This window comes from Camelus dromedarius, chromosome 4 (assembly GCF_036321535.1).
Source record: "Camelus dromedarius isolate mCamDro1 chromosome 4, mCamDro1.pat, whole genome shotgun sequence".
NCBI classification, from domain to species: Eukaryota; Metazoa; Chordata; class Mammalia; order Artiodactyla; family Camelidae; genus Camelus; species Camelus dromedarius.
Window position 1 is genome coordinate 80101649 of NC_087439.1, and position 13655 is coordinate 80115303.

At 47.0% G+C, this 13655-nt stretch overlaps 1 protein-coding gene across 1 annotated transcript; it reads right to left on the reverse strand.

Annotated features, from left to right (window-relative positions):
- Nucleotides 1–9732: 9732 nt before the first annotated feature.
- TNP1 (transition protein 1) lies at nt 9733–10347 on the reverse strand. Its single transcript, XM_010988307.1, has 2 exons — nt 10179–10347; nt 9733–9968 (listed from the first exon to the last, which is right to left on the reverse strand). The coding sequence occupies exons 1-2, from the start codon at nt 10315–10317 to the stop codon at nt 9940–9942; spliced, it is 168 nt and encodes a 55-aa protein (XP_010986609.1). The 5' UTR covers nt 10318–10347; the 3' UTR covers nt 9733–9939.
- Nucleotides 10348–13655: the final 3308 nt, after the last annotated feature.

Genomic DNA, 13655 nt, shown 5'->3' on the forward strand with positions numbered 1-13655 from the left:
ACTGCCATCCGTTCAATACGTGCTTGTTGAGCAACTGTTATGTGCCAGGCACCGTACTAGGGGCTGGACATACAAAGGAGTACAAACATCCTGCTGCCTGCTCTCATGGGAGTGTCCCAGCCTGGAGTACCAGTTCGGGTTCATGGAGACCTCCTTTAGCCTTTTTGACCAAATCAGTACATTTAGGACTTAGGTATTAGGAACTGAGTAAAATTAAGAACTCTTGGTATACATTCAATAATCCCCCAGTGAGTTAGTTGGGAGAATATTGTCTCAACCTGAGAGGCCCTATAATAAGCAATGTGGGTGAGACAATAACCATCAACCAACCTGATGATGGTTCTGTCTTCAGGGAAATTATGTTCCTTTAGAGCCATGAGACCATACCCAAGTAGTTACAAAATTGTTGCATCCAGGGAGGACTTCTAAAAGGGCAAACACACTGAGATGGAAACTCAGTGAAAAAGCCCTTTCATTTCTGGCTGGTGGATTAGGAAAGACTCTTGGAAGCATGTGTTAAAATATGGGAGGAATGTTAGAGAGGTGATAGAAACAAAAGAGGTCTCTTCCCAGAGAGGAGCCTCCTCTGGGTCTCTGGCCTAACTTCCCTGCAATTGAAACCAGGGAAAGTCAAACTGATCCAGAAAAAGAAGGAGCTCCCTCATCTCTGGGGGCCTTGGGGGGGTCTCTCCCATTTGTTTCCCACCTGTTCAGCAGGGGTGAGGGCTGGCTGTGCTGTGGGCAGGGACATGGAGAAGGTGGCCCCAGGAGGGATCTCTGAGGGGCCTTTGACATTTTGAGTCTTTTAGTTAGGAACCCAAGGCATGGAAAGTGGAACCTCTTTAAGCCCAAATGGCTTTAAAAATGAATTTTAGTTAAACTCTGAGCTAACAGAAATAGGAAAGAGACATCTCTCTTTTCCCAAGTCGCTGCTCTTTGTCCACACCTGTCCCGCATCACAGGGCACCTCCACTGGCCCTTGCAACACCCAGGCTGGGCACCAGGGCAGCCTTTCTTAGATGAAATCCAGGCTGCCAGGTCACCCCGCCCACCACTGTCCCCCCAGCCCAAGGCCCCACCCCGCCCTCTCCTAGGAGACACAAAGGGCTTCTGTGACTCAGGCTGGAGCTCACAATTCTCCTCTTTCTTTCTAGCAACACAGACTGAGGCCGTGGGGCGCATCCTGTGGTGGTCACTCTGCCTCGCTCACTGTGTTGCAAGTAGTGTGAAGCTTTCTGCTCCCCAGTCTTCGGGGCCACCCCTCTAGACCTACACTTTTGTTTCACTCCAGTGCAGACCCTTCTGCAGGAGTTTCAGGGGTCCCTGTTTGGTCCCAGGTGAAGTTAAGGCGGGTGAGGGCAGGGCTGTTCTGGAGAGGAACGAATGTTTATAAAGCACTTGCGACGTACGTGCACCAGGTGTGGTGCGAGCTGTTTGGCATACAGATCTTATACAGATCCTCATGGTGGTCCTTGAAGAAGGTGTTTTTAACCCAGCCATGTATAAGTGACAAAGATTCAGAGAAGTTGGGAAACTTGCCAAATCATGTTATTTTCCGGTGGTTGTGGCAAGATTTGGGTCTAGAACTGGCTGTTGCCAAAGTCTTTGGTTTTTCTGTTATAATTCATTGTGTGGGGTTTGAATCAATTGGCCCTGCCTTTACTAGGTTGAGAAGAGAAATATTGTTGGCTTCTGCTTCTTCCTGTCTCTCATTCCCCAAGCATCCTAATGTGCTTATATCAAAATTCCCCTTCACTTTGGACACTGGCATGGTCTGGTTTTGGGGAGACTGGGGCATTGTGGGGCACATTGGAGGACAGGGTCCTAGTCCAGCCTTTACCACTAACTGCCATCTTAAGCGTGTCCTTTCCATTCTCTAGGCCTCAATTCCTCCACCTGTAAAAGGCCACAGCCTAGTGGTTACGCACACAGACATGGAACAGACAGCCTGGTTCGAATCCCAGCTCTGCTGCTCACCAGCCGTGTGGCCTTGGACAAATCGCTTGGTCTCACTCACCTCTAAAACAGAGGTCATAATCATATCTACTTTATGGGGTCGTGCTGAGGGTGAAAGAAGTTAATATGTATGAAGCTCTTAGGAGACCATTTGGCGTAAGAATTTTACAAGTGCTATTACTATAACTATTCCTAGATGTAACATTTCTAAAACAACATAGTTAGAATTTAAAGCTGAGTACCACCACTTTGAATTCTTCTCTCCTTTTTGACTGTGTGTATGTGTGTGTGTGTGTGTGTGTGTGTGAGTTAGCAGGTAGAGATGTGAGTAGATCATGGTGATAATCAGATATCAAGTTATCCCCCCTCCTGTGTGTGACATATAGATCTTCTTGATATGACAAACAGAACAAGCATTTTTAATTTGTATATTATACGTTTATAAGCCAACCAGCTTTGAGCCCATTCAGTAGGAGCCAAAATTGTCTGGGTAGAAGATAACACAGCTATAGAGTGGTGGGCAGTTCTGGCCCCAGACATCCAGGGAAGCGATGATTTATGCACATCAAGGTCCATAAAGACCAGGAGAAAAACAAGAATAACACAACAGAGCACGGCAACCACCTCCCAAACCTCTGGACCTAAAGGATCCAGTTAAGACAGTAGGCACATGTGTATCAGCGTGTGGTTGAGGGTTGGAAAGCTGAGGCTAGGTGGTGGGCTTTATTCATCTCTCTGCGGTGCTGGCTGAACACAGGGCCTGGCTTGGTAGGCGCTGCTCTAAAGGAAGAGAGCAGGAAGCACAGGGCATGAGGAGCTACTGAGCTGTGCAAATCCAGAGGACCCTTGGCCAGTTCTGTCCAACAGAAATACAACATGAGTAACATTTGTGTTTTTCAGTTTTCTCATAGCCACATTTTAAAATGCTAAAGAAAAAAAAAGAAACATGTAAAATCAATTTTAGTGCTTTTATTTAATCTAGCATGACTAAAATATTATTTCAATATACAGTCAATGTGAAAAATTATTAATGAGATGTCTTTTTTTGTTTTATACTAAGTCTTTGAAGCAAGTATATGTGTTACGGTGAGAACAGATCTCAGTTCGAGCCATCCACATCTCAGGTGCATGGCAGCTGCATGTGGCCAGTGGCTCCTGTACTGGACAGCCTAGACCCAAACCCTTGGGAGCTTCTATGCTAAACCAACCAGAACATGTCTTGCTTCTTGAGTGTCTGGAGTGGAAGGAGGGAAAGAAGGAAATCGTTCTTCTTAGGAGCCAAACAGGAGAAGATGGAGTCCCCCCTGAGCCCAGGGCTTCCTTCACACACCTCAAATTTACATGACTGTGCTCTTGATTTTCATGGAGATCCTAGACGTGTTTACTTTTTCTGAGCCATGAATATAAAATGTGCACTCCGGGGAATAGAACTTATGCACCCCACCCCCCACCCCAGCAGCAGCCCTGCGTGTGGCTCTGGGACTGGCTCTCTCCTTGCTCTCCCATTTGCTGTTAATTCTTTCAATATGGGGAAAAAATGGAGTGGAGAATGAAGCCAATTTATGGTTCTGGCAGTGAAAGTGAAATGTATGTTATAGGTTCTAAGCAAGTTCTTTGTGCTAAGATGGCAGTCTTACAGGAAAATCTGCAAGACATAAGGGTGTTCGCACATTTAGTGATTCAAGAAAGTGTCTGTTGTGTGTGCAGGATGCTGAGTTTTTACTCTGTGAGCAAGTCCCCTGGAATTGCTTGCATCACAGGGACATAATTCCTTGCCCCCTGTGCCTGGCTGGTTGGCATGCAGCTTCCCTTTTTGGTAACAGTTCCTCAATTTTCTTTCTGGGATCAACCCTGCACCCCTGTAACACAAGCTTGACCATCATTTTCTCTCTCTGGCACCCTGAATTTTCAGGGGAGTGATGTAAGAATGGAAAACAATTGGAGCCATTTCAATGCAGGGAGGGCGCCCTTGAGTTCCTGCCTGCTTCCTGCCTTTCTCCCATCATGGAGCCTACTTGTCCAGCTTTTCCTTCTATTCTCTAAGCAATGCCACACCCTTCCAGGAGATTCCATTTCCCCCTCTTTTAAGTTAGGTGGAATCTGTTTCTACTGTTCTCCTCCAAATGCACGCCTTGAGCCACAGGTGGGCTGTGGTCTGACCCAGGATCTGCAGCCAAGGGGAGCAGAGAGAAAAAGAAAAGGGGAAAGATTGAGTCGTCAAACCAGAGGTTCTCTTTCTAGCCTCTAGTGGGGGTAGTGGTGGGAGAGGCATCACTGTTGGCAGAGCGATTTCTCACCCCTTCTCTCACTTCTTTCTTTTTATATCCCTAGGAAGTACCACCCCCATGTTCTGAAATGATTTGGCCTGCCCATGGTTCTGAGGGGCAGAGAAACCCTCTATCCATGTTCTATGATGCCACTGCTTTCTAGTCCTGAGAAGTCATCAGAGGGTTGGGTGCTTCTGGGCTACATTTATTTAATCCAATCCTTTAGAATCGTAGGATTTTTTTTTTTTAAAGAATTGGGATAGATGTTAGAGAAAGCCCCAGAGAAGAGCAATGAATTGCTGTGGAAGTTCGGGCAGAGCTGAGCTAGACCTGCTCTTTGAGCCTTCCAGCCAAGTCTCTTCACTACCCATAATGTGGTCCCTGGACCATCAGAGTAAGAGCCACCTGGGAGCTCCTTGGACATGCAGAATCTCAGGGCCACCCTGAACCTACAGAATTAGAACCTGCATTTCATCAGATTGATTCCAGGTGATACTATGCAGGTGAATATTTCCAAAGCATCTTGTATACCTCGTGTGATATTGTTCTTCTTGGTTCCCGAAGGAAAAAGTAAGTCATAAATCAAGGTCCTGTTTTCAGTCCTGTTGAGAAGCACTCCCTTCTTCAGAGCTTCCATTCTGAGGCACTTTGGTGGCTTGTCCCTGCAACTTGGAAAATTCAAGCTCTTTATGTCTTTTCAATGAAAACCACTCACGCATTAGACCTAGGACTTCATAGATAATTAATTGCAGAGACACTTGTCTGCTGCTGATGGGAGAAATAAACACTCCTAATCAGTGAGTTTATTCATCCATCCTCAGTCCTTTTCATCATGCTCAGATTTTACTTTTCACAAGTGAGAAGATTGATTAATTGATTTTTTTGATGGATTCATTGATTTGTTTCCCAAGAAACAATGGCTATTGGTGTGCCCTGATGTGATCCTTCTGCCCTTCACTTGGGGATGGCTTGGCTCCTGGTCCCAGGAGTTTATAGTCTAGTTGGAGATATAAGATCTTCCTTAACTCCTTAATTTTATGGGAGGGCAAAATAAGCCACAGGGAGATGTAGATGCTTCCTGATCTCAGGATCTGTCCTAGGCAAAGGATCAGGAGAGAGAGAGGCTCTAGGTCACAGTGGGAATCTGAGCTCTCTGCAGAGCACAGGGCCCCACTGGGGAATCTGTCCATATGTGTGACACCCAGAGACTACCACAGGAAGCAGGGTCATGAGTCAGGGCCAGACAGAAACAATGACACCTGCAAGGCCAGTTCAAAGGGAGAAAGGTGAGGGCAGCCAACTCCACTCAAGGCCTATAATTTACAGTATTTTATATTCTTACAAGCCCACTGTGTGGTAGATGTTATGGCTGACATTTTATAGATAAGGAAGATGAGGCTTAGGGAGGTTGGAAAATTTACCTAAGATTATATGGCCCAATATTAGAACCATTGCCTATCTGCGTTAGCCTACCCTGCTGGCTGTCCAGAGATGCTTCACTCCCTGAGGTCAGGCATGGTTATGGAGATGGTAAACCTGGGCCTTAGGAAGAGATGAAATGACTCCAGCTGCAGAGGGGAGGTGTGAAAAGGCTGGAAATAAAGCATGAGAGATGGATGAAGGTCACAAGGTGAGAGGAGTTGGCTGTTGGAACCCAGGCACTGGGGTTTCACTTCTGGACCCCTTTCCTGGCTACTGTGCTCCATGGAGAAGACTGTCATCTACACCACTTTTGGGACACTGAGCTGAAGGGCAGGAGTGGCTGTAGGGCTCCGACTGGGGAGAGGTCTCACATTGGACTGATAAAAGGCTGGTGAGGGAGGATTTTTTGGGGGATGCAGAAGAGAGGAGAGACTCTCTTGGAGCCAAGCAACCAGCTTCCTCACTTGTTAACCTGGTGAGGTGGACCGGCCTGGTGACTAGGGGGACCTGGTGCTCCTGGACGTGTGGTTCTTCCTCTAGGGGGTGGGGAGGGTGGGGAGGAGTGAGTGATGGCTCAGACTGCAGAGCCAGGCTGGGCTGTCCTCTGGTCTCAAAGGACAGACCTTGGGGTGACCCTGAGAGCTGAGCCCCTGGCCATGTCTGACTTGTACCACCCACCCCCAGGGCGTCAGAGCGGCCCCCAACCCGGTTGCTGCTTCTGTGCCCTCACTTCCTCACACAGCCGTGAGCACTTCTCCAGAACTTCCTGTTTGCCTGTGGCTGCACACGCACAGTCGGTCCCACCTGGGGTGATCTGACAAAGCCCAGGGCGAGAGGTGGGAGTCAGCTGTGTCCTCCCTTTAGCTCCTCTGGGCTCTCTCCACCCACATGTGGGTCCTCTGGGACCACTCTCATCAGACCTCGAGGCCAGTGGGGCAGAGGTCCTGTGCCCAAGTCAGCTCACAAGAAGGTCAAGGTGACCCAGAAAGGCTTATGGTCAAAATCCTTAACTTAAAAAAATTTTTTTTCTTATTTTTGACTTTCCAAAAAGGCCAAGTAAGTGATGACTTAAGGACATGGTGTTCCAGAGAAAACTGGAGACAGGAACAGAGTCCCCTTGGTGAGGGAGATGGAGAAAAATCACACAGAGGGTGAGGTCTTCTAGTGGCACCAAGGTCAAAAGCCCCCTGTTTTCTTTCCCTACAGGGGCCTGCCTGGTGGGGGCTGGGCCTGCAGGAGCTGTCAACAGGGAGACGGAATGAACGTTCCTGGAGGGCAGGGACCAAGTCAACACCAGGGCTGGAAAACGTCCAGCCTGTGGGCCTGGAAAATGTTCCTACTGCAAAACAGAGTTTTCTTGGCTGCTCCCAATCCTTCCACACCTGTCTAAGAGGGCAAAGACTGAAGTCACCAGGCAAGGATCTGGCTGCCCTGACCGCCTTGAGCTGTTCACCACCTCATCCTAAATATTGATCAACACTGTCTTAGAACATTAGGTCTGGGAATCTTAACATCCTGCAAATGACATGAACATATGCTTTTGAGTTGAGAGTTCAGGAGCCCTGAGTAACTTGGTTCGGGGTTTTTCTGCTAGTCACTTCCCAAGGGACTTGGTCCTGTGACAACAAGTGAGAGAAGACAAATAGGATGCTAAAGTGGCAGACTTCTAGAAGTCCAAGGAAAGAGGAAATTTTGCCTACCAGGTTGTGCTACCTACCACCATTAGTTTCTCAGAGCTCTTCTCCAACATTCTCTGCCCCTTGATGTCTGCATCACCTGCAATTTGTTCCCTGCTGCCTTCTGGTTGAGTCTGGCCACTGGAAGCATCAGGAGGAGACTGGAGGGCTGGAGGAGAGGGATGGTAGGGCGTTTCTGAGACTGGCAGTGGCTGTGCTCCTCCCTACTACAGCTTTTACCAAGAGGGCCATCTGCCACCCTCCTTCACCCAACACACAGTTTTGGCTCCCATGGGGCTCCTGTGACTATTTCATCCTTTGCCTCTTCACAACCATTGTTGCCAGGCTCTAGAGGTCTTTGGGTCCCCACCAGGATCTGCTTTCCTGGGGGATCCTGATGAATACAGGATGACTTCATGGTTATGATAAGTTTCTCGGGGAAAGAACATTTCGCACTATTTCGCTGTTCTGCTGACTCTTCCCTACAGGACAGCTTGTCTTTGCCCATCTTAGCAATCTGAAAGGTGGCAGGGAAAAGATGAAGTGGAGAACGTGGTGCGAAGGGGCGAGCTGTGAGCGAAAGCACTTGAAGGCTCCTGGCACACAGCCACAGCTGGGAGTGGTGAGAGCAAAAGTGGGAACAAGCAGGTGGGAAGGGATGCAGGGTACCAGAAGGCAAGAGGAAGAGACACAGGCGTGTGGCCCAGATTGTGGGGCATGTGGTCCAGCAAACAAACTCCTAACTTCAGCTTGACTTCAGGCTTTGCCTCAGCACGGAGAAATGCCCGGCCTGAGGCATTTCTCTATCCCAGGCAGGCTTGCTCTTTTGGCCCCATGGGGGAGTTCTGACTGTACTCCCCAGTAGCTGATGAATTGGAAGAATGTACAGCCAGAGCAGCAAAAGCTTGGCATTACAATAAATGGACTTTGTGTGTTGCAAGGAGCTTTCAGGCTTTCTTTATATGGAGACTAAAGGAACTCCCAAAAGGCACAAGAGAATGTGAGAGCTGGTTGTTTCTTATTAGGGGTTCCAGTTGAATCTGTTAAAAAGCTTTGTGCAGTCACACTGTGGACATATATTTAAGAAACTTCTAGTCTGAGTTTGATTTGGAAAATCAAGGACAAAAGGAATATTTAGGAGATAAAACTGTGGAAGATGAGGATTATGAAGGGATATTTCTTTACAAAAGTGGGAACTGAAAAAATTAGGTGGGAAATACAAGTCTGATGTTTTTGAAGTGTCTGGGCACCTGATGCTGATTTAGCTCTCAAGCAGTACGTGCCTCCTCTAGGGCTAGGAGACAGGACAAAGCAACTCACTTCATGAGCTGGGCTTTTCTCATCATTTTCTGTTACACTACTAGAATCTAACCCACAGGGACAGCCTTTGTTCCCCTCCCAACATCCCAGTGCTGACACACCTCCAGGGGACTCAGAGTCAATGGTCTCATTGAGAATACGTGGAGCTCTGCACAGAAAGGCTCCCTTTCCTTGCTTCGTCACTGGCCCCACGTCTCACTCCCCCCACTGTTGGAAACTTCATGTCTGGCCTCACGCTCCTCTCATTCCTTCCGGCTTATATCCTTTCCTGGTTGCTTCCCCAGAATCCAAGTGGGTGGCTTGGTTCTGCGGGTGGCTTGGTTTCAATGTCTCAATTCCTCCCTGTGCCACCCTGGAACTGCCTCTGAGGCAACAGGAAGCACTCATTAAAAATATTGCTGGGTGCTGAGAGGAGGTGTCAGATCCTTGGAGACTACATAAACCATATCAGAACTCAAGGTCAAGGTGAAGTGAGGGCTACAGCAAAGGACTGTTTTTCCCTGCCAATACGGTCCACCCAGACTGAGGTCATTCCTACTTCCAGACACACCTGACTAAGGTTCATTTATGACATCAGAGTCACACCATCTGGTGTGAAATCTCCCAGGCAGGATCCCTGCCACCAGTCTTGTCCATCTCAAACCCAGCATAGCTCTTATAAACACCATGTTGGCCTCTGCCTACTAATCATGCCCATAAAATCAGATGAATTAAAAACACTGTCCACCTCTGGGACATGTCTTTAGCTTTAGTTTAGCTCTTGGTTTGGGGATCATGGTTTGGTGTCTCCATGCTATAAGCCTCTTGACAAATTGGCACTCTGATGTGTTTCTCTCATTTCTTTTATCCCCTCTCCTCCTTTCTAAGTTGGGGAGGGAGAGAGTACATTGAGATCAAGACCTAAATATGGTGATGGTACATGGCTAGAGTTGGGGCACAGGGAGAGAGAGTTGCAAGGACAAATTGCTTTGATATTCTCCAAGTCATGTTCTATGGTTTCATACCTGCTAATTCTTCCCCAAGTCTGCCCAGCTCAGGAAAGTGGGCTCAACTCTGCCCATTTCCCAAGCCAAAGAGCAAAGGAAACATGCTTTTCAGTTTTCAAAATTTTATTGAGATGTTGAGGAGAAACAGCCAACATATACATTCCTCATTTCATCGCGATTGGCATTTTACCCACACGATAAGCTCTTCTCTGTCTTTGCTCTAACTTCAGGTCTCCTTGGCAGTCCCCCTTCTGTTCTCTGTTGCTGCCTGGTGTTGTTTGAAGTCCACCAGGGCAGAGCCCCCTGGCGTAGTCACAAGTGGGAGCGGTAATTGCGATTGGCTGTAGGGAAAGGACAGATTTGCAATAGGGACGCCTGTAGAACATACCCATTCATCCCCTTCCTGCCCAAATGTGAGCCTAATTCAAAATGAAATTCTCAGCCTGAGGTTTCAGGGTCCTATGAGAGCTAACTCCAAGAGGGAGGGCCCACTGGCTAACAATACCCCCCTCACCCCTGTTTGATGGCTCCCCAGCTCATCCCTCACTCACCATCATCGCACCGTTTTCTACTCTTCAGGCTGCCCTTCCGATATTTTCTTTTGCTACCACCTCGCTTGACTCCCTTGTGAGGAGCTCGGTTCTTGCCCCTCCTCATGCCATGACTTTTAAATTTGCGGCTGGTCGACATTGTACTTTCTGCCAAAATGAGGGGCTTTGCAGGGCCCTGAGGCTCTGAGTCTGGGTATTTAAAGCCTTAGCCATTGTGACTGTGAAAGGGGCGTGGCTGAGCAGGTGGGCAGGTCTCCACTGTGATGTCACCAGCCTTTGTTACACTTTGCTAATATATGAGAAATAAGGTGGCCCCCCTACTGCAGCTCAAGGCTACCCTCAACTTTGAGGGGTTTTTTTTAATGTTAAATGAGGCTTTCCAGACAGGTGTTACTGAGCACCTAAATTCCAGCCCTGTGCCGGGCATCTGGAGAGTACACGAACCATTAAAATAGGTATTGCCTGCTTGTAGGAAATTTAATGGTTGTTGAGTGTGTATATATGCATCACATCTAAGCCTCTTACAGCATTGGGAGATAACGAGTAAGGATTTGACTCTGGGGAACTCAATCAATAAGACCAAAACATAAATGTTTCTTCTCTTTCTCCTAAAGTTTTCTCAACCTGAGCACTGCTGAGGCTATGGGCTGACTATGTGGGACTGTTGTTAAAAAGCATTTAACTGAGCAAATTTGAAGATCTCATTGGCTTTATTAAATGATTCATGAATCAGGCAGCATCTCATCTGGCAAACAGAGAGATACTCCAAGGGGTTACACAACATGGGTGCCTTTTATAGTAAGGGGAGCTGGACAAGGAAAGGAAGTCATCAGTAAGGAAACAATGAGAATTCATGGAGGAAAGTAAAAGTTCAGGTGATGATGGCTTCTCATTGGCTGAGCTGCGGCCGTTTCCATTGGCTGTGCTTGTTGCTGGGCGATGGAAATCTTCCTTCCTCCTGCTGGGGGAGTAAAGTAGTTGCACTTCCTGTTGGGGTCAGTACCTGATGTCTTCCTTTTGGGGTGAGTAACTGACTGTGGTAGGGTGTGAGAGTGCCCTCTATGGGTACTTCCAACTCCAATTTTAGTTGAGGTTTCCTTTTACTAATTTTCACATTGCCTTGTGCATTGTAGGATGTTTGGCGGCATTTTTGGCCTGCACCCATTAGATGCCAGGAGAGCCCCTATAGCTGTGGAAACCAAAAATGTTTCCAAACACTGCCTGTGGGTAGGGGCAAAAATCACCCCTGGTTGAGAACCTTTGACTTAGCCATTTAAAAAAATTTGGTTAGCACGTATTTATTGATCACATAGTATGTGCCATAAACTTAGGTGCTAGGAAAATAGCAGTGGGTGAAAACAGACATAGAGCTTTCAGCTTAGGGGGGAGAAAGCTATTATCAGACATCTACACCAATCAGTGAGTAATCACTTCTCAACATGGTGCAAGGTGAGGTTGGAGGGAGAGGCAGATACCAGACCAGGCTCAAGCCATGGGAAAATGTTTAAGAGGATGACGTGATAAGATTACAGGCTGCTGGAATGGGAGGGGATGGATTGATGAGGAAGCAAAGTGAACAAAGGGAGAGGATATTGAGAATGGTAGTGGTTCAGGAGAGAAATATTTGAAAATGGCTGAGGCCTGGGACAGGGAGCATGTTGATTAGGATGTAGAGATGTGGACAGGAAACAAAGGCTTGATTATGAATTGGGTTTGGTTGATGAGAGCAGAGGGCATCAATGGTATGGATTTTGTTTCTGCTTAATGCAGCCACCGAGATGCTGGTGCCACTTACTGGGATAAAGGCCAGGCATGGAGGCAGTGATCATCATGATTTTGGTCTAAGACATTTTGGGTTTGAGGTACCTTGAGACTTCCAAATAGAGATACTGAATGGTTACTGGGAATATGGGTCTGGAGGTCAGAGTAGAAGTCTGAGCTGGAGATATTCACATTCCCAGCTTCCCTGATAATGGACTCCTCATCCAATTTTTTCTTCTTCATCTTTTATACCTTGTATTGAGCCCTTTTGGAAAAAAAAATTTTAATAGAGCTTGATAACTGGTCTGTCTCTCCTCTTTCCCCTGCCATCATCTTCTTTCAAAAATCAGCCTCCCTTGCATGTTGGAGGTTCTTAACAAAAGTTGATTGAATAGAAGAGAGAATGTAGTTCAAGTCCTGCTCCCTGTATTTCTAATATCTATAGATAAGATGGCAAATCATGTTTTTAAAATGCAGATTCCTTGAACAACCATCATGTGACAGCTTCCACTTTCATGTTTCTAGGCAGTTCTCTCTGGAGAACTTCTGTGGGACACTTTTATTCACCCAAAGAAGGAGATGCTCCATGACACAGCCTGCTGCCTTGCCTCTTTGTATCTTGGAAACTTTTCTATCTACTCGAGCCTGATTGTTCCTCCTACAAGTAAACTCCATGAAAGCAGTAATTTAAAAATCACTTTTACTGCTGTATATTCCCGGGGCATTGAACGGTCCTGCCACAGGGTAGGAGCCCAACAAGGGTTTATGGAATCTTTAATTGAATAAATAAAAAGTCCTATTTTTCTATCTGATTCCTCTCCATTTTGTCCCAATTTCTCCAAGGAAGACTTCCTTGACTTCGCAAATTTTCATCATCTATTGAAATTTGTTCAAAGTCCATGATTCTCTAATGTTGTCCCCTAAAGTCTGGAAAACTAATCCTCATTGTTTGAAATGTTGTTTTGTGCCCACATTGTCATGTCACGTGTGTGAGTCTGATCTCAACAGGGGTCATGTGTCTTGGTTCTAGGCCTCGACTGTGCCACAAATATCATTTTTCTGGACTTTGGCTCTTTTAGTTTGTAAATAACCTGGTTGGGTTTAGTGATCTCTGAGCTAATCTGACTTTTGGGGTGGGCTCCTTGTAGTTAGGGACTGTGTTTTTATTTCTGCTGTATTTCCCACCTGGTCCATAGTAGGTGGTCATAAACATTTGTTCATTTTAGAGACTTTGGTGTTATGAGGACATAACTCTGTACAACACAGAGTGACTTTGTAAATCAAATGGGAGCATTTCTAGGGAGGAAAGGGAAAAAGGACTTTGTCTCCATAACAGGCCCTTGGGTGCTTCACATCGGCCTCTCATACCTGGCCCTGCTGGTGAACATGTTTGCAGAGGGACTGGTCTCTTAAGTCTGAGAAGCATTTTCTGGATGGTCCTGGAGACTGGATAATATTTCTCTCCCCCAATCCTTCCCATCTCCAAAAGACCCATGCTGCCAAGGAGAAGCTGAGATTACAGGGAGGAAGGCAGCCAGACTTGAGAACGGATGAAGAAATAAACAAACAAAAACGTCCCCTTTGCATAGGGTTAAGGAGAGGTTCTGGTTTCAGATGCTCATGCTGAGAAACTCCAGCAGCAGGAGGCCCAGTGTGGAAGGAGGCAGGTTGCAGGCTGGCCGGGGCGGGCTGTGGGGGTTGTTTGTGTTGGCTTCT

What these genes read in the sequence shown, in the direction of transcription:
- TNP1 (XM_010988307.1), bottom strand. Translation starts at nt 10,317, where the DNA reads ATGTCGACCAGCCGCAAATTTAAAAGTCATGGCATGAGGAGGGGCAAG. An exon ending in TAGAAAACGGTGCGATGATG is followed by an intron (nt 9,969 to 10,178) that starts GTGAGTGAGGGA and finishes CTTTCCCTACAG; the next exon opens with CCAATCGCAATTACCGCTCC.